At 45.6% G+C, this 24,514-nt stretch overlaps 1 protein-coding gene across 6 annotated transcripts in view; it reads left to right on the top strand.

The window, feature by feature from the left end:
- PAX2 (paired box 2) overlaps nt 1-24,514 on the top strand; it is an 84,594-nt gene that overhangs the window by 49,403 nt on the left and 10,677 nt on the right. For all 6 annotated transcript variants that reach the window (XM_059821422.1, XM_059821420.1, XM_059821425.1 and 3 more), the window contains 2 exons: nt 8,971-9,146; nt 11,006-11,132. In XM_059821422.1, coding sequence (XP_059677405.1) covers nt 8,971-9,146; nt 11,006-11,132 — 303 coding nt within the window. The remainder of the gene's footprint in view (nt 1-8,970; nt 9,147-11,005; nt 11,133-24,514) is intronic.

Here is a 24,514-nt window from a genome sequence, read left to right as displayed (position 1 = left end):
GTAGCTCTTTCATTGCATGGCATTTTGCAATTACCCATCCTGTATAATACATTGTTTATTAACCTTCCCATTCTGAGGATCTCGTTTACTACTGAAATGTGGCTGACTCTCGGGTGGACCATGGCAGATGTTGAACAATACAGAGCATCAACAGTGAAATTTTGCTGTGCCATGTCCAAATGAAACCACAGGAGAATTAAGATATGCTGTGGGTAATCACTCAGGCTGGATTTTGTTCAGGACAGGCAGGTTAATGTCTGCACTCTTGCAAAAAATGCCATGGGAATTTTAATGACTCTGAGTGATTGGAGCCTTTGTTTTATGGCACGTCAAAAATGGCAGCTCTAAAAACACTCTGCTTGAGCACTGGTTTAGTGCTGACTCAGAAGAGCTTCCGATAACATGATTCACTAGCATCTGGCTCAGGGGCAGGCACAGCCTTCTTTGACTAAGGTTAAGGTAAAAGTGTGTATGAGGGGAAAATAAGGTGGAGTGAAAGGAAGGGAGAGTCTAGAGCAAAGGAAATGGAAGGAAAGGAGGTATTAAGAGGCACGTTAGTGGGGGACCAAGCCAATGGAACTCAGTAGGCTAAAGAGGATTTCATATTTTCTAGACTGTGCATTAGAGGTGTCCATGGCCTGATCCAGATCTGCTGAGCCCTAGTGCTGGTGGCCTCTCAGGTGCCAGTGTGCTCCACTGGAATCTCGGGGATCTCTGAGAAACTGGGAGATGGGGCTGGATGGGGACAGCCCAGCTCTGTGCTCCCTTCCTTGTCTCTAGCAGTCCTGATAGCAGTGTTGATTTGCATGTCAGGCAAAGCACTGCTTGAGAGAAAAAAAAACCCTCCGAGTGTGGCGGTGTCAGCGCTCGCTGTTGTTCGACAGTGTAAAATTAAATTAATAAAGCCCCCAACACAGGAAAACATAACAGGAAATTAATGGCCTTTACTGTCGCTCTGATGCAGTCATTTGCAACCCTGCTTTCCGCACCAAAGACTTCATAAATGCAAGCAGTTTCTCTAAACAAGCATAGTTAGGGCTGCATGCGATGTAATTTTTTGCGTTGCTTCTGTCCTTTGGAGCTAACAAAAGCCACCCTTTTTTATGTGCTCACCAAGGGGGATCCTGCCAAGAAGTAGCTCCCCAACAAATGGGCTTAGGAAGAAGAGAGAAGGGAGCTAAGTCATGTCAATGATGCTAAGAACATCTTCGGCCCTGGCAGAGGGAACAGCACAGCTCCCAGCTCCCTGCCTTCCTGCGGCAGCAGCTCTCCCTGAGGGCTCTGCACTAAAGGCAATGTTGTGGACACCACAACAGCATAAATCAGGATAACCCCTCTGATAACTTTCAAGATGTGTAAATCAGTGTAACCACTGAATGCAAGAGACAAAGATTTACACTAACTAGAGGATCTGGCCTGCTGTGTGATAGTGCTGCTTGCTACTCCACCAACATAAACAAAGCAAGTGTACTGGGTCCTGGAGGCAGCTGCATTTCTGTCTGGCTAACAGTCAAGCCTAACAGTGCTAGTAAGAGATACTGGACCCACACTCTGTCCCTTATTACAATGGTATAAATCCCCAGTGTGTCTTCTGAGGTAAGGGAATTGTGGATTTGCAACAACCTGACTGAGAGCAGAATATGTCCACTCACCTCCAGCATACCCAAAGGTCACAAAGCCACAGCGACTGCTCGCACAGAAGCCACCAGCTTTGACTACCCAGGCTAACACACCTCATCTGCACATCCACACATGCTGTAGTACATGTTGTACACATGTCTGAGGCAGCTGCTTGCAGCCTAACACCTGGGAAGGCCTTTACTGTTGTATTCAGTAGGGCTGGATGTGCTGATTATTACTAACACACAAACCTAAGTCTGTACAGATTTAGTTTCCCAGATGCTCTGGGCTGAATTTGCAATCATACACTTAGATGCTGTAGTAAATACATATGATTTTCATACACACACTCACTTCCTTAAATGCACATTTGCATGCTCCCATGATAATCCAAGACAGATCCGAGTACACACTTCATTACACATTTGCACACACAATTCATTTCATTTACATTCTCATTGAGCATTGCCATTTTGCTCATGTAAGCCCTGCATTAAAGCTGCACTGCCCATCCCTGCTCCATCTGAGGTACTCTGTCACACACAGCTCCTGTGTTAAAAGCACTGCAGCCCCCCAGCTGTCAGGCACTGGCACACATCTCACTGTTCCTCGGTCAGGCACGCTCACTTCCCTGCATGAGCAGCCTTCCTTGCTCACCAATTCCTCATCTGAACTATACCCTCATTTCAAAACATAAAATCCCTTTGTTTCTGAGCCTTTCTGTTCTGAGCCTGAGCATGTAAGTAACAAATACACACAGTTTATGTGTCACTGACACACTTAAATTACAGAGACACCGTACCATCAATTTGCATACTCAGATGCAGTCTTGTGGATTCCCTTGAGGCAAAAGGACACAGAAATCTGAACAACTGCAGAGTTCACGAAGGCTGATACACTTCCTTGGGGTGATATTCCTCCAGCACTCATCTCCCACTATCCCTATTTCTGCAGGATACTGCACATAACCTGAACTTGTACCGTATCTTCTTTCACTATCACAGTGTAGATCCCTGATAACATTCCTTCTCTATGCACTGCTGAACCTTGCCAGCCCCTTCCATGCTCTGTCATCTCTATCCTGCACTCACTTGGGATCCTTACCACCTGAATTTGAGGTTCATCTTTCTCCCCACCAGTTCAGTTATCACAACCAAAGCTCTGACAATTCTTGCAGCACTACTATGTGCTGAAATACAGAACTAACCCGTCTAGAGATGACACCTTCTTTCACGCTGCCCAAAAGGCTGCAAAAATTCTTCTGGAAGGAAATGTAAACCAAATTTTACAGCCTTCCTTTTCCAAACCCTACTAAGTAGGGCAAGAAAGTTACACAGGTGAAAAGATTGCCAGATTAGGACTGCCAGTTCTTGCCCTTGTCCCTGCTGTGGGGAATACAGTATTAGTTTAATAATCATAAAGTAGGCAAATGGAGTCTCTAGAAACATTGTGATAGCCAGACTGGATCAGCTTGTGCAGACCAGGACACCACTACCAGACACTTCTGACCATGTGAAAATGTGTGATCCCCTTCCTCAGTCTTTGTCCTTGATCTCTCCCTTGGTTGGGGGTCAGCTCAGACACAGATGCAGGAGGTCTGCTATGCCCAGCAGGAGCTCGATGCCAGGGTTTGAAGCCCACGTCCGATAGCACTGGGCTCCTTCCTGGACCCACGCCGAGTGCAGTGTGAGGGTCTGCGCAGGGCTGGCTGCCGTGAATGACAAGCACTGGCTATCGATCGCGTTCTGAACTCGGCCCAGCCGATAGAAGGTAATTAATGACTCCATTTGCCTCAGTACCGAGGAGAACAATTGAGTTTGAAACTGCAACAACTGGCAGTGCAGGGAAAGGCCCCCCGGGACATCCAGGAAAGCTGCCTGACAGGCCCGGGCTGCATGGGGACACGGGAACACATCAGAGGGGGAAAAAAGAGAAGGGAAATCAGATAAAGGGAAAGAGCAGTCTTAACACAAAGGGTGACTTGGGAAAGGGCAGCACACATAGCCGTGACTGCCCGGAGAGTGGGACAGGGCTGCTCTGGGTTAAGCACCCCAGCGGGGACGGTGACAAAGGCAGGCTGCAGGAGAGGACAGGGTTGTCTCACTGGTGCAGAGGGATGGCATTTCAGCAGACGGCTCAGCACCACTGCGTTAGACAGATGCGTTTCCCTCAGAGGCTTTGACAATTAGATGGGTTCTGCTGTGTCACCTGGCTGGCAGTTCTCATGCCAGTCACATTCGCTTTTATTATGACTGTGATTTTTATTGGTAGTGCTGCGAGGCCCCAGCTGAGATCAGGGCCCCACGAGGCAGCGGGCAGACACGTCATGGGGACGGTAATAGCCCCTGCCCCAAAAGAGAACAGTATCTCCATGTTTGTGTGCCAGCTGCACAGCTTCTCATGACCCTCCTATGTTTTTGTGCCACAAAGGTTCTTCCTATGTCAGCAATACTTCTGAATTATTTGTTGAGACAGCCCCGTCCCACCCTGAGCAAGGGTGCTCTCTGTCACCTGTAGCCAGGGAAGTAACTGTATTACGCTGCTTTGTGCTATTTGTACATGATGGTATCTTTGTGGCTTCCAGACCTGGGAACATCTCTTTGTTTTGGAGCTATTTAATGGGCATATTCCCTGTGTCAAATGTAGTTAAGGTTGTTCCTGTGTCCTCTGGCACAGCATTTCCTTGTTATCTGTCAGGATACTTCTGTGACACCCATGGAGCATTTCTGTGTTATGTGTTGAAGGTTTACGCTGAACATAGGCTGTGTGCACTCCCTCAGCAGCCCCTTGGGAGGAGAGATGTTTCCTGTCACACGTGCAAGGCCAGTCCTGATCATGCTGACAGCAACTGTGTGCTCTTGTGAGGGACACAGTGACCGAGGCCATGGTTCACCTCTCAAGCTGTTTGTTAAGATCCTTCTGATTTAAGAGAGAGGTGTCCCTGTGTCACAGTACCACAGAGTTTCCCTTGCCAGTAAAATGGGACCTGGGAAAGGTGACAGTGCTTCCTAATGGTACAGCTAGTGGAGTTACCTAGGCAGCATCCCCAGACTCATCCTGCAGCTGAAGCCTTGCTTCATCACAGCACCCCTTCCACGAGCTGCTTTCTTGGCAAATCCCCATCACTTAAGCTTTTACTCCTAGCACTGTTCTTCATCAGCTGAAGCAACTGTTGCCCACCACAGTGCCATTTCTCATGGGATCTGATAGACCTTCCCAACTCAAATTTTCCTCATGAGCCCTCCCTTCACTTTCACCCACAGCCTTTGATGGACTCCATCTCTTCCCCAAAGTCCTCTCTACTCCTTACTGCCACATTTGCTCATACGCACATAATTGTCAGCTCCCATACTTTGTGTATCACAGTATTTGAGGCTTCTGATAGTCCAGCTCACAAAGTCATATGCTCAGATGAGAACTGCAACTTTGATCTAAAACCAGAGATAAGTGTCTGTCCCTTGCAGTTTCAGGGAAAAAATGAAAACACATCCTCTATAGGTTTTGACACCAGAAAACAAACACAGGGGATTTACAATACTTCGGTTTTGAAGAAAATATAATGATCCATGACTGTGAATGTCTCAGTGTTACCAACACAAGACATATAAATCTGTCTTTCAGGATCATCTCTGTGAAACTTTCTCCGCTTCATAAGTAAAATCCATATGCACAGCTCTTATTATTGCTCTGTGAAGACTGGGATTTGTATGCCCTACCATTATTAAGTCCAGTACTACCGCAAGCCTTTAGACAAGGTCCACCTCGAAGTAGCCTACAGGCCTCTGTCAAAAGTTTCTTTTCTTTTGTAGATTTTAAAGCCTAGGCCATGGCAGAGTGCCACCTCCCCCCCCTCGCCCCCCATATCCAGAACTCCCACCTAAACTAAAGCATTGCCTTTCTCCTTAGAAATTTTCCACTTCTCCCTATCTATTTGCTTGCTCTGATCATTCTGATTTCTTATCTAAGCCCATTCCTTCCCTTTCTCCTCCCTCCATCCTTTTCTTTCATTCCCCACTCACTATACAGGTCATTTCTTATCAGCTGGTCCTGAGTTTCCCAAACACACATACGCACTTAGGTGCGTGCACACACACACACACACACTGACACAAATAAATAAATAAATAAAAAGGTCAGTGAGCAGAGCAGCAATAACCCCTAAAACAGTACTATCAGAGGGACATGATTGATCAATTGAATTCCATAGCGGCTGAAAAATGTGGGATTAAGTAGTGTATTATACGCACAATGAGTTGAGGCATGATGTTCATTTCAAGTTCATTTCGCCAGCCCTCTGCCACCAGATCAGGCAATCAATAGGGGCAGCAGATATCATATATCACCTCTCTCCATGCTAGGGAGAGAGCACCATAATCTCTCGCAAATTTAGAGTGACAGATTTGTCAAGATCTGAAGGGCCCCTGAATAAATGAAGGAAAAGAGACTCCTACAGTGACTTGGGAAAGCTGTGGTTTCAGCTTCTTCACACAAAGGCATGGCCTGTGCACACACAGGAGACATGCGTGCACGGGGCTCTGCAGGCAGACAGGAATTGCAAATACATGTGCATGTGTGCACTAATCAGTGTAACCACCCAGGGCAACTCACTACAGGTAAAATCTGGTTTAATGACTATCAATGGAAGTTTTACTGTATACATGAACACCCGTCCACTCACACCAAACACCACACACAGTGTAGGGCTGCCACCCTTGAAAATCAAACATAGCCTAAACCAGCCGCCACAGACAAACAGCTGCTCAGGCATGTATGGTGATGCAGAATCTGAAGAATACCAGAATAATGATCTACTGCAAAAATACCCATGTATATGAGCATCACGGTATGCACAGTCATGCACACTGACTGACACATGTGGAAAAATCCTCAAAGGCAAACAGCTTCACAGGCTGCAGACAGGTTGCGACAAGTGCTGACACAGAAACACACGTTTTTTTCCCCGAGCCTAGACCCAGGATTTCTGTGCTAGCTTTCTGCGGGAAGGACCAGAGAGAAGTGCCTACTGGAATTGGGAGCATGATCCTTGAGCTACCCTAGTCCTCCTGAAAGCCACCCCCTGCAGTAACAGCTCAGTCCATCTAAAACACGAAGACTGCACTGACACACGCAGTGTGCAGTACACCAAGCCTGGTCTTTGCTTTGTTTTCTCTTAGTCAAATCTGTCATGAACTCCAGCTTTCAGGAACTTGAGGATTTTCCCTCGTGCGAAAATGCCCGAGGAGAGGAGAAAATGCCAGGCATCAGTGCCAGCAAACAGCCCTGCTCTGGCCAGAGGTGGAAAAGAAAGAGAGAAGGGGCTGCTTGAGGGAAGGCTGCTGGCTGGGACAAATCAATATGTAATATTTTCTATGGTCTTGCAAGTGGTACTGTACTACGTTACTGTATATAATGTACTATTGATTATATCATATCGTATAATCACCTATAAACGGATATATCTCATAGCCAGAAGGCAGCAGGCTCAGTTATAACTCTGGGCCACCAGTTGGGCATTAACTGTGCCAGGAAAATACCCATCTTGGCACCATCCACAAGCTAAAAGACGAAGCAGCGGAGTGACATGGTTCTGGCCGTTGCACGCTGAATGCCACACCAGGCTCCTGGGAGCACTGTCTGCCCATAAGCACACTCGCAATCGCATAGAGGAGGGAAAAGGTCTATACAGATCCCTCAATCACTTTCTTGACAGACAGCAAGTTTCTGAGATTCACAGACTGGAAGCCACTGAGAAAGGCTGAAGCATAAAAAAAATAGTAAAAAAGCAGGACGGTAATCGCAGCGTAAGAGGGAGAACCTGATCTGTGGTTAGACAGGGTGATAAGACAGTCAGACTTGTGTCTGATGAAGCACAGTAGGTAGAGATTCAGCATAGAGAGTATGGAGGTGTATCAGCATGGATGAGACAGGGGATTATAACCAGTCTTACCAAAGTTAGGCTGAGAGGTGACAGCAGAAAGATACTCAGCACAGTTGGAGAAGATTATAATGAGCAGACTTGCCTCAGATGAGATGAGGGATTATGACAAAGGAAGATTCACTTCAGCTGGGACAGGAGGTTATAACAGACAGACTCACCTTGGATGTGACAGATGTTAATAGCAGGAGACTCACTCACTTCAGATAAAAAGGGGTTATAACTGAGATAAATGCACCTCATTCGAGTTCGGGGATAACAGGGGAAAAAACCAAAAACAGGTGGGTGATAAGATGGTTTATCACAGGGAAAGATTCACTTTGGATGGGGCAGGGCATTTATAATGGACTCACCTCGGAGGGGATGAGTGGGCTGTGAGAGACATGGAATGGCACAACAGAGATAGAGACACCTGGAACATGGCAGAAGGCACTGCAGTGAGATTGGACTGCGTCACAGGGCTGTTGCAGGGACGGAGATACACTTCTGGTGATGCTTCTACCAGAAAAAAGCTTTTTTCCTAGTAAGAACAAGTAAGAACAAAGGATTACCAGGAAGGCCGATTCCTACTGAGTAGGACTAGGTTTTGTAATACAATAATTCATTTTGAATGGGAACGGGGACCAACACAGACAAAGATTAATCTCATTTTGGAGGGAGTTTTATAACAGAGATATGGGTTGTGATAAATCACGAGCTACATGTAGGAGAATGGGACAGAGGTCGTAAGAGAAACCAATGTATGTTGGATGGGACAGACACTCCACAGGGAGAGACTTGTCTCTGGTGAAACATGGAATCAGAAACAGGATCATTCCTGTTATCTGAGGGGGTTGAAGGACTCATCTGGGGTACGAGTGAACAAGATCAGATGAGAAGGAAATTATACCAGACATATAACTTCTATCAGTACCGGGGAGCTACAACAGAGACTGACTCCCTTCCAAGCTGTAAGAGAGCCCATTCTCCACTCTAGGCTTCCTCAGCCCTCTCCAGTACAGGTCCATCCTCAGCACTCTGGTTTCTCTGTGAGCTGCCTCTCTAGCAGCCTTCTAGCGATGCTATTCGCTGTGCTTTGCTCCCATTTTATGCTCAGCAATGGAGATTTGGCAATTTTTAACACTGAAAATCAGCGGAACCGAAACTCATCTCTGAGCTGAGCACCATTCTCCACAGCCTCACTCACCCTGGGCAGGAGAGTCCCACAAAGTCCGCGGGAGCAGCCTGGCTGCTCCAGCAGATAGGAGGGGGCTTCCCTCGGGTCCTCGCAGCCTCCCCTTCCCACAGGAGTGGCACAGCTCCCTGGGTGGAGGCGGAGGGCCCTGCTCTTTCTCACTCTGTCCTTGTCCCACATTCCTTGCTGATCCGAGCCAGGGTGGTGCTAACTCCCTGTTTTCTCTGTCTGTGCCCTGCAGATGTATCCGAGGGCTCAGTTCCCAACGGAGATTCCCAGAGCAGCGTGGACAGTTTGCGGAAGCACCTTCGTGGCGACACTTTCACCCAGCAGCAGCTGGAAGCTTTAGATCGAGTTTTTGAGCGTCCTTCTTACCCTGACGTCTTTCAAACATCAGAGCACATCAAATCTGAGCAGGTGAGGGCCTGGCCTGGTAATGGGGACCCACAGGAGCCTATAGGATGATGGCAGGGAGATTCCCTCACCGAAATCACTCTCCCCCTCTTCTCCCCTCGTTCTCACACTGACCTGTTATTGCACATACATCACATTTACATTTTACAGCACTTTCTAGTTGTAAATATAGCACTGTGCTGATGCACGTGTGTACAGGAGCTCTACCTCCTCTCATGAGCTTGCCGTATACACGCATACTGTGCTCTCCCTAAATCCCCATGTCCGCCTTTTCCTCTGCACACACACCGGCAGGTATGCGGGCACGTCCTTGCCATGAAAACGCAAACAGTGCCATGTGTGTTCACCGGCACACGGCACTGCACGGAAACTCCTGCACTCTCAGGTCACACCGGTGACCAGTGAGCCACAGGGTCGGGCTTTAACGGAGCATTTTCCTTCATGGCCCAAAGCTGAGACTTGACGCCCATCTCCAACCTAGTTTTCCGCACTTCTGCAGCTCTGCCCCCCGCCTTTCGCTTACTCCTCCGCTCCCCTGGCCTTTTATCCCAAAAGCTGTTTGTCTTAATAAAATGAAAATCAAAAGTCTTTTTAAACCACCCCAAGCCATAAACCAACAAAGGAAGAGAAGGAGAGGCTGGCTGTGGACTCCCTTCATCCCAGAGTCCCTGGGTTTATTACAATGAATAACCTTTATTTACTTTCATTAGACTATTAAGCACCAGCACAGTCATTTTTCCCCCTGAAACTCTGAGCAGGGCCCATAAAGCAAATCCGAAGCCTAATTGAGTTCATTTTAATTTCTCTCCGATCACAGCGAATTACTATGGTGATAAATCAGGGGGCAGGCTCACCCCCAGTAGAAGGCCTAATTTGCAGCTAATTACAAAACTGATTTCTACAGGAAGATCAATACGAGAAGGAATTGGAAATGACTAGGCAGTCCTAGCCAAGCAGGGACAGGGGCGGGGAGGGGGCAGCGAGCGGGGAGCCCGCTGGAGGAGGGGGAGATGTGGGGAGGGGGTTGGGGAAGCGCATGGAAAAAAACGGAGCAGAAAGAGCAGAAAATCAGTTTTAATTTAACGTAATATTAATCAGAGCAACTTTTCCTGCTGTTTTGTAGCCTTCCCGGTTTCTCCAGCTCCTGCGTCTGGTCCAGAGGCTGCCACAATAAAAAGGCAATTACCAGAGCCTTTCGGACAGGACACCCTTTCAGATTCAATGGCTCTCCCCCTCCCACCCTTCTGTTAGCCATGTGGCTCCCCCCTCCCCAATTTCATACCCCAATGCACAGAGTGACAGAGGCAGGGGGTGAGGCTTCTTTGTTTGTTTTTAAAGAGCTAGGACAGAAGTAACAGCGGAGGGGAGGAAGACAACTCAGCAGAGAGCCTGGCTACAGTGGGCCAACACTGGCTGCTTCCTACAGCCTGCCTGTCCTAGTCATGGCATTGCAGTCCTCTGCCCCAGCTGTCCTTGTCACCAGGGCAAACACCTCCCGCCTCCACCTAGCCAAGAGGAGGGGATGTGGATTTCCCCTTTCTTCTCTGCTGGGCTGGCACAGGCAGACATCCCCATCCCTGAAGCACTGAACGAAGGCTCAGTCATACCACAGATAACGGGCCAGATCCTGCGCCCAGCCTCACCCCTCTTCCCCTTCACAGCGGCACACAGGAGGGTGGGATAGCTCATCCTAGGAACACCCCTGCAACCTTCTTGTCACTTCATCTTCTCCATTTCCTTCTCCTCCTCCTCTTCCATCTGTGCAGGGGTTTGCATCTCTCTTCTTCCTCCCCCCCATCTGTATACCCCTCCCTTTCTCCCGGCGCATCAATAGCGAGCTGTCTTTCTCCTCTCTTCCCCAGGGTAATGAGTACTCCCTCCCAGCTCTGACCCCTGGTCTCGATGAAGTCAAATCAAGTCTATCCACCTCTGCTAACCCAGACCTGGGGACAAATGTGTCAGGACCCCAGACGTACCCTGTGGTGACCGGTAAGCTGCCTGACCAAACAGCAGAACCAAGCTTTTTATTTATTTCCCTCATCATCATTAGCTTCTGCTTTTTCTGCTAATGCAAGATATCCCTCTGTGGCAAACCTGGAAAGAGACAGAAAGACTGTGGAGAACATAAGGGCTGAAGAGAAGCTTGAAATTCAGAGTATTGGCAGTTTTGGGTACACCTAGAGGTGCCCAGGTGTGACTCAAAGACAGGCAAACTCAGGCGGGAATTGGGAACTTGCACGCCCAGATGGGGCTTAGGGATGGGTGTTGGTGGAGGACAGGTATGTCCAAGTACGCGCTGTGATTTTTTTCCTTTGTCTCTGAGAACAAGAAGGTCATGGCTTACCCATGATCCACACTTGGTTATCTTGGGGAGAAATAATAATACAAGTTTTATTCAGCCCTGGCATTTGGAGGGGGCATTTGCAAACTAAACACTGAGGTCTGCTGAACTGTGACTGCTAAACTCCCTCTTCCTTAAGCCCGTGAGTCTCTAACAGCAGCTGGCAAAAGAAATTTGTTCACAGCCTTCCCCCTTCCCTCATGTGTAGGCACATTCAACTCAGGTGTGACTGGGAGACTAGGAAATGAGAGCAAGTGCAAGGCAGTAGAGGAATTGGGATGCACAGAAGTAGGAGGCAATTTCTGCAGCAGCTGCTTCACAGGAACTTCCTCTTTGCTGATGGCACGTGCAGGACCTGAGCGGCACATGGCTGTCCTGGGGCCGCGGGGCATGCCGTCCTGATACTAGTGCCTGCCTGCCCTGTGCACATCTAGAGCCGTAAGGAGATGTGGTGCCACATCACTTCTTCTCGGGCTTTAGTTGCCACTGCTCCCTGCTCACACAGCTACCATAGATTTGCACATCTCCTCCTGGGTAGCTAGAGCATCTGGCAAGGCCCAAGTTATTCATGCCTGTTTAGTATATCCCCCCTTTACCTACAACTGCTATGGCCCTTCGAGAAACCTCGCAGTGTAAGCTGAGAAATAACTCATGACAAAGAGGTGTAAGTCCTATTAGCAAGGGAAGGAGTTGTTGCCTCTTGGCCAAAAAGCTGTCCCCTGATAGCACAGAATCAAGAGCACTGGAGTTTGTATCTCAACGTTGTCTTGCAGAAACCCCAGCTAATAGCCCCTGAGGTCAAAGCAGCTCACGGCTGAGGCAGGCAGTCATTGCACGTTCAGCAAACACTGAGCAAAGGCATATTGTTGCATGCAACTTTCGGCTACAAGGAACTTTGGGACCGGGCAGGATTAGTAAGAGTTACCCCAAATACAGAGAAGATCCACTGTGAGGTCTGCAAAATGTCATGGAGAACCATGGGGAGACGAACTGCATATTTAGGGAGTGTCTAGAAAGCATGACATTCATGGACTTTTTTCATGGCTTTTACTGCTATCAGGTTTGATCTCGGATCCTTGTAGCCATGCAGTTTCTTAGCCAACCAGAAAAAAATGGCTCAGCTGTGGCAAAATTGTTCCACCTTTCTTTGTATTTGCATATGCAAGACAAAACTCAGCTGGTGTCCATCTACCATTTAGCAGATCTACATCTCTTACAGGAAACACTTTCCTCTCTTTGGGGGGCAAAGCCAGTAGGAGAGCAGTACTGTCCTTCCTTCATGGAAGGCAGATCCCCATAGCTGGATGTAAAGGTGAGGCACCTAAAATCAGAGTTTAAGATTCAAAGGGGCCACTAAAATAATTCTTTTTAATCCTTCTGCCTCAGTGAAGATGGTGCATTCCAGCCTGTTAAGATGAGAGCAGAATTCCTGAAGGCTAGGGACATTGCACAATCTTTCAACATGACTCTCACAAGGGGACAGCAGGAGACAGATTTGGCCTCACAGAAGAGGCTGTGGGCTGAGGCAGAAAATCTTCTTCATGTTCCCCCCCCCCACCCTGTGCCATCCCCACTCTATTCCCTGCAACACTCCCAGCTCAGCTCGAGAACATCCCCATCTGATCCATCTGGATCCAAGAGTGAGAAGAGTTCATTTCAGACCCAGCTTGACATTCCCAGGTGGCAACTTAGCACTAACATCTCAATCTGTATGCGACATTTCAATCAGCGCAGAGTAACAAAAGCAGAACTATTAGCGTTGGGAGCTGTTCACTGGTGGTAATGATGGGGAAACTTGGAAACTGGAAATGAAAAGGGAAAAAAACCCTCAACACCCTGAAAGGCAGCAGAGGAAGAGGGGCAGAGAATTTTTCCTGTACACTTAGGCCACGATCCAATGTTTGGATTAATGGTGCCATTACCCAAGAAAGGACTTCAGATAATGCTCATTCTTAAAATGTTTTTGCTGGCAATTAAATGGTTGCAGTTATTGATCTTCATTGATCTGAAGTCCTCAATTTGCATAATCTATTAAAGATGAATGATTCATTATATGTTTGCTGTGGGGCTGGGCAATGCTTTCAGGAAGGACCAGAGAGATGAGGAACTCAATGCTGCCTCCTGATCTACCCCGGCCAGGAAATTTAGGAAGAGGCTGGGAGCATGCAAATTTCTTTGGTATCACCCAATTCCTTCTCCCAAGAAGGATACTGGAGTAATAGCGAGTACTGAATTGCTGGCTGCCTGTTTTGCTGCTATAGTGTCATGTTTGAAAATGCCTCTTTGCTTTTGTCCCAGGGCAGTCTATAAACCCAGGTGGTATCTGAAACAAATGTGAAACAAGTCCACCCGTGCAGGGTACAAACTCTGTGTGCAGTCACTTCAGGATGTAAGATTTAGCTTCAGTCTACAAGAAAGTCTCCCCAGCTCAGCCTTCCCAGACAGAAAAAAGTATCACTAGCTCTTTCCAAAACAAAGCTGTCTGCCATTGGATTCTTGCCCTTTCTGAAGACTTCAGAGAAAGTCCTTCTCCTCTCTCGGACTCATGACTAGCTTGCCTCAGCAAGCTCTCTCAGCGCACACCATTCTGAGAATACACCCCTCCAAAAGCCATCAAAACCTCAACAATATGTAATTACCTAAAATCTTGGAATGTAGTGAGATAGTTAAGTACAGATGTTGCTGAAGTCCTCTGTCTGTGAGCTTCCTAGAATTGAAGGGCTAGAAATGCTGCAAAACAGGCAGCCACCTCCCCAATGGGCAGGAGGGCCTTCCTCAAAGTCCTGGGCATCTACTCAAAGACACAGCTTGGCACTGCAGTTACATACAGCACAGCCTTGCCTAGTACTGCCAACATCAAACACTGTCTTTCAGACAATTATTCTATCTAATGCATCTTAGATGGTCCATTTGTTACTCACATCTTCTAAAGCAAGTAAACAAAAACATTTGCTTACTATGGAGCAGACAGGTCACCCTTATTTCTCCCCATTGAGTATCTGCAAGGAATTTCCATGAACAAGCTGACACTTAGGGGCCAGCTGGGCACTAGGCTAGGAAACATGCTCCTGCTGTCCTTCATATAGAAAAGACAGTGTAGAAATTTTCAACTTCCTTGTGAAGTATCAGGGAGAGAAAGCTCTTAAGAGCTGCCTGAGAACACTACCTCACCTCTTCTTCCACACACAGGCCAGTGGGCCAGCTACATCTTGCCTCAACGTTGCATGGCCATCATAGCTAGATTGGTGTAGATCCCTGACAGTTTCTTGGACAGTATCTTTGGACACCAATCAGATTTCCTAGAAGCAAAGATCCAAGCTTGAACATACCAAGATAAGGCGAGTACATGCAGTTGAACACCAAGACAAGAATTCTGTTGTTCAGAGATGGTATACTTCAATTATTTCTGTTGAAGGCAAACAGCCCAGGCAGATGAGTATAAATCTGTACAGGGCTAAGTAACCACAGAAAACCTCAATAGCTTTCTTTTAGTAGTAGTTTCCACACATCTTTGATTTTGGAAGGTACTCAGTAGCTAACACCCAAGAGGTGAGTGGAGGAGAACCTCAAGATTTTGGCACTAGCAAAAGGAGTACTTTAAAAGCACAAGGTTGTTCACAGAAGCCTTGAATCCTTTGAGAACAAAGGTTAAGAACCTTCTTTAAGCGCCATCAGAAGTCACATCTTTTGGAACAGGCATGCATGAAACTTCTTCTGGTGTGTCTTCAAACCAGGTTCTGAGTTCTGAGGACTCAGATTAATAGTTTGGGAGCAGAGTCCTTTCCAACTCGGTTATCTAGCCCAGAAGTTACACAACAGAGAGGCAGCCCTATGTGAAATAAAACACAAAGGACTTTTCATGTATGGCTTGAAATTTGCTTATTAACAGACTACTAAAGGGGAGGATTTACCTACTAGATGGATCGTAAAATTACTACAAAGGTAAAGAAAAACTTCCCTTAATTGAATCCCGGCAGTTTTAACTAAATAGACCACTACAATCAGTGAGCTCTACAAAGAAAAGTAAAAGTAAAAGACAAGCCTAAGAAAAATGGGGCAGAAAAAGCACTTCAGCAACTTCTACCAGTGACTGAAATGGGAGTTTGTGTCTCCTTCTCTTCCTGTGAGGGGGTTTCTGAGTGCTTCTGTACTACGGTTAGCACCTATTAACAGGAATGGGTAACTTTTAAAATCATCATCACCCACCAAAACAGCTACCAGGTCCTGTATAGAAAATGTTTCCTTCTCTCTGGGAAAGAAATTTTTCCCTCAAGCAACAACTCACGATGTGTCAAACAAGGCACCAAAAAAGCATAAACCCCATCAATCTCACTTTCCTCCAGACCTCCCCTTTCTGGCATAGGCTCAGATTTTTTTTTCAGTTTAAATCAATTTTTAAAATTCATACATGAATGTATGAAAAAAAAGTTTATATTTACCGACATTAAGGCTACTTGCTATGTCTGAAAGACATAAAAAAATAGTACTTAAACAGCATCTGATTTCTTCATAGAAGTTTTCAAGAAAGTTGTGAAGCTAAGCATGGAGAAATCACTGGCTAGACACCTGGATCCAAAGTTTTTCTGAAATGAAAAACAATCTTTTGAGAACTTTAGCTTCTTGCAAGGTGAAAAGTTATTATTTCCTTCGTTTCAGCTTAGTGAGTGAACTGAAGAGAATTTTGTTCAGTTCAATAACCAGGTCATTCAAAAACTAAGAAACAAACTAGGATTTGAAAAAGCAAAAACATTTGTTTTCCTCTGTCAGTGAGTGGATTAAGCTTGGTGGGAAAGGATGAGATCTATTAGCCCTAAAATCAGGTTCTAAAATCAGTTCAACTTCCTCCTTAAATATATCCTTTCCTTCTTTTAATAAGTCGTTTTTCATGCAAAATCTGCTTAGAAAAGCTTGCGTTTTCTCTTCTAGTGTATTTAGGAAGTCAGGGAACTTGTGGTCATTTTGTTTAATTAGCATGAATAATTACAAATACTGTTTTTAATTTAATCCTAATTTCCATCCAAATACAACTTGACACAGATCACAAGTAAAAAGTTAATAATCTAATAAAATAATAATATGGACTCATCATTCACTATTTTCTCATATAATAATATGTAAAGACAAATTATATTAAACAATATAATTGCTTAAATAAATGTGCACAGATCTACTTAGCAAAAATTGAAATAACCATGTTTAGTGTAAATTTTGTATTTGTCAAAATATTTGTTACCACCCACAAAATTCAACCTTTTAGAAAACAGCCTCATAGTGCAAATGTAAAACAAGTTGATCCAGCTTGATGTTTTAAATCATGATTAAATCTGACCATTACACTCAGTTGTACTTATATCATTACGCTGAGAGGGGGAGCATTTCCTTCCCCTTTTCCTTGTTCGTACTGGAGAAAATTTCCCCTCTTGCTCCAATCTACTTTAGCCTCTGGCACCAGTGAGCAATGGCCCTGGTCAGGGCTTGACTGAGCTGACTTAAGAAAACCTCTTCAACAAACTGCTAGGGGCCCCAAACTGGCTTTGGTGACAGCAAATCCTACATATGCAGACCCACGCTTTGCAGCACAGCATCATGGCTGCAGCCGCCAGCAGTCAAGCAGCCTGTTGGGCACATCTCTGGATGCCCCAATGCCCTGAAAATTGAATATGATAATCATTCACATGGCTGCTACAAGGTTGTTGCTATCCTGCCTCATCAAAATGAAGGAGGTATTTTCTGTGAACAAGTCTCTCCTCTATTTAAGATGAGGAATTGGCAAAAGTAGAAGCCCACAGGACCTCCAAATTTCATCAACTGTTTCCCCTCCCTAAGAAGAGATAATATCTTCTTATCTAGTCAAGGAATTTGGAAAGGCAAAAGGTGTTACTACTCTTCTCCAGGACCAAATGGCTGAGGGTGATAGTCAGATGAATGATCCCTGGACAGACAGGAATAGCAGGGGAGAAAGGAATCACATAAACTATTTCCACACATCCAATGGAAGTTTCACTGACACTAATTTTATGATGCTGAAGAAGGCGGCTTGTGGGCTTGAAAGGCATATTGAAGTGAGGAACCCAGAAATGGATGGGCCTGAAAGAAATAATGTCTTCACCTTCCTTAAATTAGCATTTAAGTGAAGAATAGCAGTGAATGACAATAATGTCATGTAATGACAATAGCAGTGATTGGCATTCCCAGTCTGATTTCCCTCAGCAAGCGGACAGCATTGCAGGCTGCCACACTCTATGCTGCCAGACAGAAAGGGACTTTTTTAGAGAAAATAATTATATCGTCTTCCCAACAATTCAGTTTTTGCCTCTTCTTTTAAGGCTAAATGAAGGATCCAGTAAGAATGGCTATGATGAAAATTTTTGTGCTGTGGATATTTGCCCACTTACAGCAAAGACCATGCTTTATATCTGAGTTAAGCAATACCTGTCAGCAGGTGTTAATAACTTTTGATCTCCACCAGCTGTACTGGATTTAACCAGGCCAGCTGCTTGTACAATTTAAATTGCCCACTGCAGTCTTTCAGAGAAATGGAGAGCTTATGGCAACCTTTGGCCCTTCTTTGTACGTTTAGGATTGCTGTGGCCTACCCAGGAAGATCTATCCTATCTTATGATCAGTAGAATATCATTGTGATGAAACCTTGGAGATACCTATAATAAGGACTGTGTGAAAAACTAACGTGTTCTAATTACATTTCCCAGCATATATTTCAGAAGTATCTTGTTTAAGAGGTAACATTCAAGTCCCAACCCATGAAGGAATAAGCATATGCTACACTTTAAGGCAGGAAGTAACTGCCCAACCTGATGGGCTGGGACTCAGGGAAGGGAACAACAATATGAACTCCACTGAACTTCCCTGTTTGCCAAGTGCACACGTTGCACATCATTTTTTCTCCCCCGAGACTTTGAAGCACATCTTCCTTCATCAGCTCCATCTTCAAACAAATGTACTTAGAGCCATGTGAAGTTAACTTCAGTGGAGCTCTCTAGTGATTAACACTAACAGTACTCAACTAGCTTCAAAGAGTAAGTCCGGATCACAGGTGTACTGGAAGCTCCATGTTTTACTCTGTATGAAGACTATAAAACTTTTTCTCTCCAAAGTAACATACAGAGTTAGCAGGTCAGTTTACATGGAGAGCAGCAGTTAATTAAATCAAACACAAAATCTAGATTTATAAAATTCAGTTTTATAAAAAATGGGGCAAATAGATTTCAAAACTTGACATCAGTGATGTCACAACAGTTTTGACTCTCAGGGAAAACCAACCCAAGGTTTTTTCTTTAAAAATTTCTTTCAACAACCCACAAGTAAAATATTGGGCTAAGAACATGAATGGATCTGTGCAGAAACAGAAAAAAAAACTGAACATGCAAGGGTCATTCTCCAGTCAGCAGGAATACAAAGAGAAGACAAAAAAGGTACAATGAGAAGCAGATTAGTCTTATGCACACTTTTTAGTTGTTCTAGCAAAGGTCTGTTATGATCACAGAGAAGGAAAAAAAATAGGATGATCTTTATCTTCAGTGCAACTTGCATAATACTCTTGCAAAAGAAAAGCTGGAAAACAAAGAAATGAAAGAAAAAGTGGTTCTTCTGACATGACAGAAAGCAAAAGTGAAAGATAGGCTGTGTCAGTCCAATATGGTCTTTTGCGTGACTTCCAGAATTTCTTGAGGCAAGATTCTCACGTGGGATAAAGTGATGTGACTCCACTGGCTGTAGTGTAAACTCACCAGTTTATGATGCTGAGGACCCAGTCCCATTCTGTTTGCCACAATGCAACTTTTCTAAGGAATGGAGAACACAAATATGGAGAAAGATGTTTTAATGGTGGGTACAAGCATAGGATTCAAAACACCTGAGATAAGATTCAGCTTTGGCACAGGGTTCCTACACGAATCTGGGTATATCTTCTCTGGGCTCAGTTCCTCACTGATAAAACAGTGATCCCTAAAGGATGCTGTAAGGATATGTGTTCTAAAGAGTGAGGCACTGGGATCATATAAATATTTGATAGAGACCCCAAGAAAAGATGAAGAATGCTAAACATTGTCAAGATGGTGAGCAGTGTTGTTAAGTGGGTGTGTACAAGCCATCCCTTATGCAGGGATGTGCTGTCTTGATATTCTTTGATATTTACTGAAAAGAAAAGGAGCACTGGATGCAGGTAGCTTATCTTCCAGGAAGCCAGCAATGAAAAACAAGCAGCTTATCTAGTCCTGCAAACCCCCCTGCTTCCCTTCCCTTCAGCAGCAGAAAGCATGATAAAAGCTGAGACGAGTCTCTGTAGGAACCCAAAGCTGTGAATCTTCCTCTCACCCTGTCTGGCAAAAATCCCTTCATTCGCAGGGGGAATTTAGGCCAGAGATCACTAGTTCTAGCTCTCCGCCAGAATAACAGAGGAGAGGGTTAGAAAGGAAGAAAAACAGCCATAACTCAGCAAGTACAGTCAGAAAGAGAGGAGCAGGAGATGCAGAAAATATGTAGTCCTCTCCTATGTTTCCAGCCATATCCCCACCCTGCTGACCCTATCAAATTTCCCCCACCATGACATTGGGTGGTATTTTTTTGTCGCTTATAAACAAGGGTATCATTTGCCATTTAGAAGAAGGAAGGAGCCTGGGACAGGAATAGATTTCTGCTGCTTTGTGGGGTTGCAAACTCATCCCACCCTGCATTTGATTACAGGTTGGTATTCCAGCCCTAGGAATAAGACACTGACAGATACCTTGGGGTTCCCTGATGGAGCCTTACTGAGGGACACCCTGCAAGACACAGACAAGCCAGTACAGCACTGCTCCACAGCTTGCTGGCACTAGCAAGACTTGGGATAGGAAGGAGCAAGTTCTCCATCACAAATATGACAGAATTAGAGAATGGAGAAAATCAGAAGTGAAAACAAAAAAGGTACGGCTGAAGTTTGAGGTGGTTAAAATGAAAAATGGGACTGTGCCATTCACAGGTGGATAGATAGATCAATCAATTGATCTCATCTACACTGACACACTTTGGCGCTATAATTCATTGCTGGGGCAATTATTCCAGCATAGCAGTGGCAGGAGTTATATCAGAGACAGAATTCAGGTGCTTTTAGTCAGGGGAGAGTTGGACAACAAAGGAGTAAAAATTGGTAAATGCCATCCACCAGTAAAGATACATGGGATATAAGTTATGTCTGTGCAGTTGCAGAGCATAGAAGGAAAGATAGACAGATAGATAAATAGACACATAAAATCTGAGTTTTGGTTGTGCAATCATTCGCTGTCTGACCTTATCCTCGCCTCCTCTCCAGTACTCTCAGAGAGAAGAGTGTTTAGCATTATTGTGTCCCAGTCTCTTTGCCATGTTACTGTTGACTTCTTTATCCCCTCGTACTGAGTAAGTGGTGCTGCCTCTGGAAGGTGTGAGGAATTTTTCTTCATAAGCGTTGATGTGTTCAAGAGAGGGCTGGGCTGATCTCCACTGTGAGTCTGACAGGGGCTTTAACAGCCTCACAACACCCGGACAAATAGCTCCTGGTCCCTTAACCCTTCCCAGCTTTGCAAGGCAAGGCCTGGCACTGTTGTTCCCGTTGCAAGGGCTTTAGACAGTCTTTCAGGCTGAAATCCTCTCTGTGGTGGCTGGGCAGAGCGGAAATCCAGGGGCTGGATCAGATTGGCCTAGTGCTGCAGCAGCTTAAGTGGTCTGTTTTACCAGAGATTATGGTTTCACTTACACAGAGCGCCTGAAAAATGCTGTGGTTTAGGAAGGATTACAGCTGAAAATTCCATGCTTTAAAAGAGAAATAAAGCAGGGGAGGGACTAGGAAATTCAACGTGCCTGGGGGCTGTGCAAACAGGATTAACCTCTGCCCATAGCACCTCTTGCTTCTGCCCACCCACGCTTCCCGTGTCCATCTTATTCTCTGCCCTTTCCTCCCCAGTGGCTCCCCACACCTGCCCTCTCTTGCACAGTATGGAGGGCTGAAAAATGAGCCCGGAAAAAGCATCCCTAGTTTATTTAGATATGACTGTCAAATGGCTTCCTTGAAAAATATCAATTCAACTCGCAGCCCCTGAAAGCCAGGGGAACTTTTGGCCCTCTGCCTGCAGATAGATCTATTCATCCAAATTATCTATTTGGATAAAGGCTTCAGCACTGCCAGACTGCTGGTGGTGACTCTACCTGTCTGGGCTGAAGGTAAATCTGTGCACACTACTTGCCATCTGATGATAGAGGATGCACGAGAAAAATTGCTTTGGGGGTTCTCCATCTACAGAGACTGGCACTGGCACGTGAAGGCTCGCTAGTAGGACTGTAGGATAGTATATAATTGTAAGAAGCAGAAGCTGGGCACTGATGTGCTGCCTACTCTGGTGACTTCAACTGTGCAACAAGAACCAGATACTCCAGTTTCTATTCCCCATAGCCTCCATAGAAGGTCCTTGCAAAACAGAGCTTCCTATAGCAAAAAGGGAGAAGAAATTACAATCCTCACTTAGCATACCAAAGACTTCACATAAGTAAACTAAATAAAGAGGAACTGTACACCTTTTGGCCAGGACTGATCCTTCCCAATCAACTGAACCATGAACATATGTCTTTGCCGCAAAGCAGTCTCAGTGATCAGAGACCTTTGCTAGCCATCCAGGTTAGAGGTACTTGGAAGAGAACACAGATGGCAAACTATCATTTTTGCCAGGTAGCAAACCTTTAGGAAACAAATGCCTCAGGATAAACAGCATTCACAGACAGAAACTGCCCAGCCCTTTATTGTCTAGGTGAGATTGCAGCCTCACAATAAGGTACCTAGAGTTAATTAAGCCAGTTCTACATTAATGAAGTCAGATTTATGACCTAATTATATGCCACATTTACATTTCTCTGTATAAATCAAAACCACCAGAACTAACTTATTTCATAGGCCATTGGCAACACTTGCCATCACAGCAGAGAGATGGCTTTCATTTATTGGCTTTAATTTGTTTACCTGAGGGTGGATGATTTGCTATATGATTTGGATTGGATCTGATCACATCATCCATACTTCTCTTTCAGGTGTTCAAATACAGGACTCTATTACTGCTGACCCAACAACAGTGGGTGTTGTGGAGTACCCATGCTTTAGGTCACAGAATTCTCCAATTCCCAAACCTCTTACCTGGCAGCCAAGTTAGGAGCAGTTTCAAAGCTGTATCTATTGTGCCTATGCAAATCTGCACATCAGAAATGAATGCGAACAACAATGAAAATGAGACCTTTTATAAGTCCCCCACATTTCCTCTCCTCCATTGTATTTCTCTGTAAGGTATCTGTCTGGCAACACTATACTCTGGGAACAACCAGAGTCAGTACTGCGTGCTTTTATGGTCAAAGCTCCAAAGTGTGCCATTGCGAACAAGATCAATTGATTGATCTATCTGTCTATCCACCTACTAATTGCACAGTCCCATTTTTATTTTAACCACCTCCAACTTCAGCTACACCTTTTTTGTCAAAGCTTTTACGGAGTTTGGCTTGAGAAGTTCTGGCCATTACACTGAGAATCCTGTTTAATAGATGCTCATAACCACACTGCTCTCCTGGGGATGGTTACCTTGGGTTTGAAGAGACAAAGTGGTATAATTCCCAGGGCCAAACTGTGTAAGTGTAGCATCTTCCTGCACCCTCGGCCAGTGAGAGAAAGCATCAGGAAAGGGAGCACAGAAGCTTCAGAGCGTTCTTCTTCCCAACCCTACGCTTCTTCCTGTCCTCCTTCTCCTGCATGTTCCCTCACCTCTCCTTTTCCTGCATCCCATTCCTCCCATCTGCCACTGCACTCCCTTCTCCTCATCTCCTGCTGCCCTTGCAGAGGCATCCCTGCAGTCAGAGCCTAGCCCCCGGGTGCGTTTACTGCTGTTGTCTCAGCACTGGCTCCTCTGATCTACTCCTAACCTTTTTATTTTTATTTTTGTTTTTAAATTAATTTCCCTGTAGATTTTAACCACTCCATTTTCATTTACCCATTTTGTTCTTCCTCTCCTCCCTTCCCCACCCTCCTCTTCCTCCCCCTGTTCCCTTTGTCTGTCTGTGTCCATCCCTTACCCTACCACAGAAAACCTCTCCTCTCCCCTCAGTATAAAGCAAGAGCCTCATGGAGCCTCTCTCACCCCTTTCACCCCCACCACGCCGGTCGGCTCTGGGCAGGCTGATCTTCAGCCCTTCCACATGGCCCTTTCAGACGATGCGTCCACGCCTTGCTACAGTGCCTTCCTTCATCATGGTGCCCACTTTGGGCAGTCCAGCAGCCAGCCTCTGATAGCAGGTAACCGGCCTTGGCCACAAACTCAGTGGGGATGCTGTAGGCAAGGGGTTCAGATTCGTCTGACGGGGAGACCAGTAAATGCTGCAAGCTCTTTGAGTGCAAGTGGGAACCAGAGCGACCATGTTCCAGTTCTGTGTATGCAGCATGTGTTCTCAGTTCCATGGAGAGTCACAAAAAGATTTCATGCCTGTCCTTCATTTTTTAGAATAAAATGGGAAAAGAAGCTGTAACTACCTAGAAGTGACTGGGTGTCCCAGTTGGATGGGTCTGGGACTTATATAGAAACACTCGCACAGCAAAATCCTGTGTTTCCTCAGTAGCCATAATGCCCCTGAGTACTGCAGGCCCAGCAAGGGTACTGTGTGCCAGCCTAAGGTAGATGATAGCAGCTTGAATAACCTAGCCAGCTCTAGGACTGACGGGGTCGTTCAGCATGGGTTGAACAAACTATTAAGTTAGATAAATACATAGGCAGTTTGTGAGCACTGCCATAGCTATGTTGTGAGCAATATTTGAGTCACTTGGTTTGGGAGTGACAATGTGAGCTGGTACCTTCACACAGCAGATCGAGTAGTTAAGAAACAGGGCATCACATCTGAATATCAAGAGCAGGAGGGGTGGGTGAGAGACTATAATGTCTTATAGCCAAAGGAATACAGACCCGAGGTAGGTGGCCTTTAAGGGAAGGACAGAAGTGAAGAAATAGGTTGCAGAAGATGGCAGCACTTAGGA

This window comes from Gavia stellata, chromosome 9, assembly GCF_030936135.1.
Source record: "Gavia stellata isolate bGavSte3 chromosome 9, bGavSte3.hap2, whole genome shotgun sequence".
Classification (NCBI taxonomy): domain Eukaryota; kingdom Metazoa; phylum Chordata; class Aves; order Gaviiformes; family Gaviidae; genus Gavia; species Gavia stellata.
This window is presented reverse-complemented; position numbering and strand designations above follow the sequence as displayed.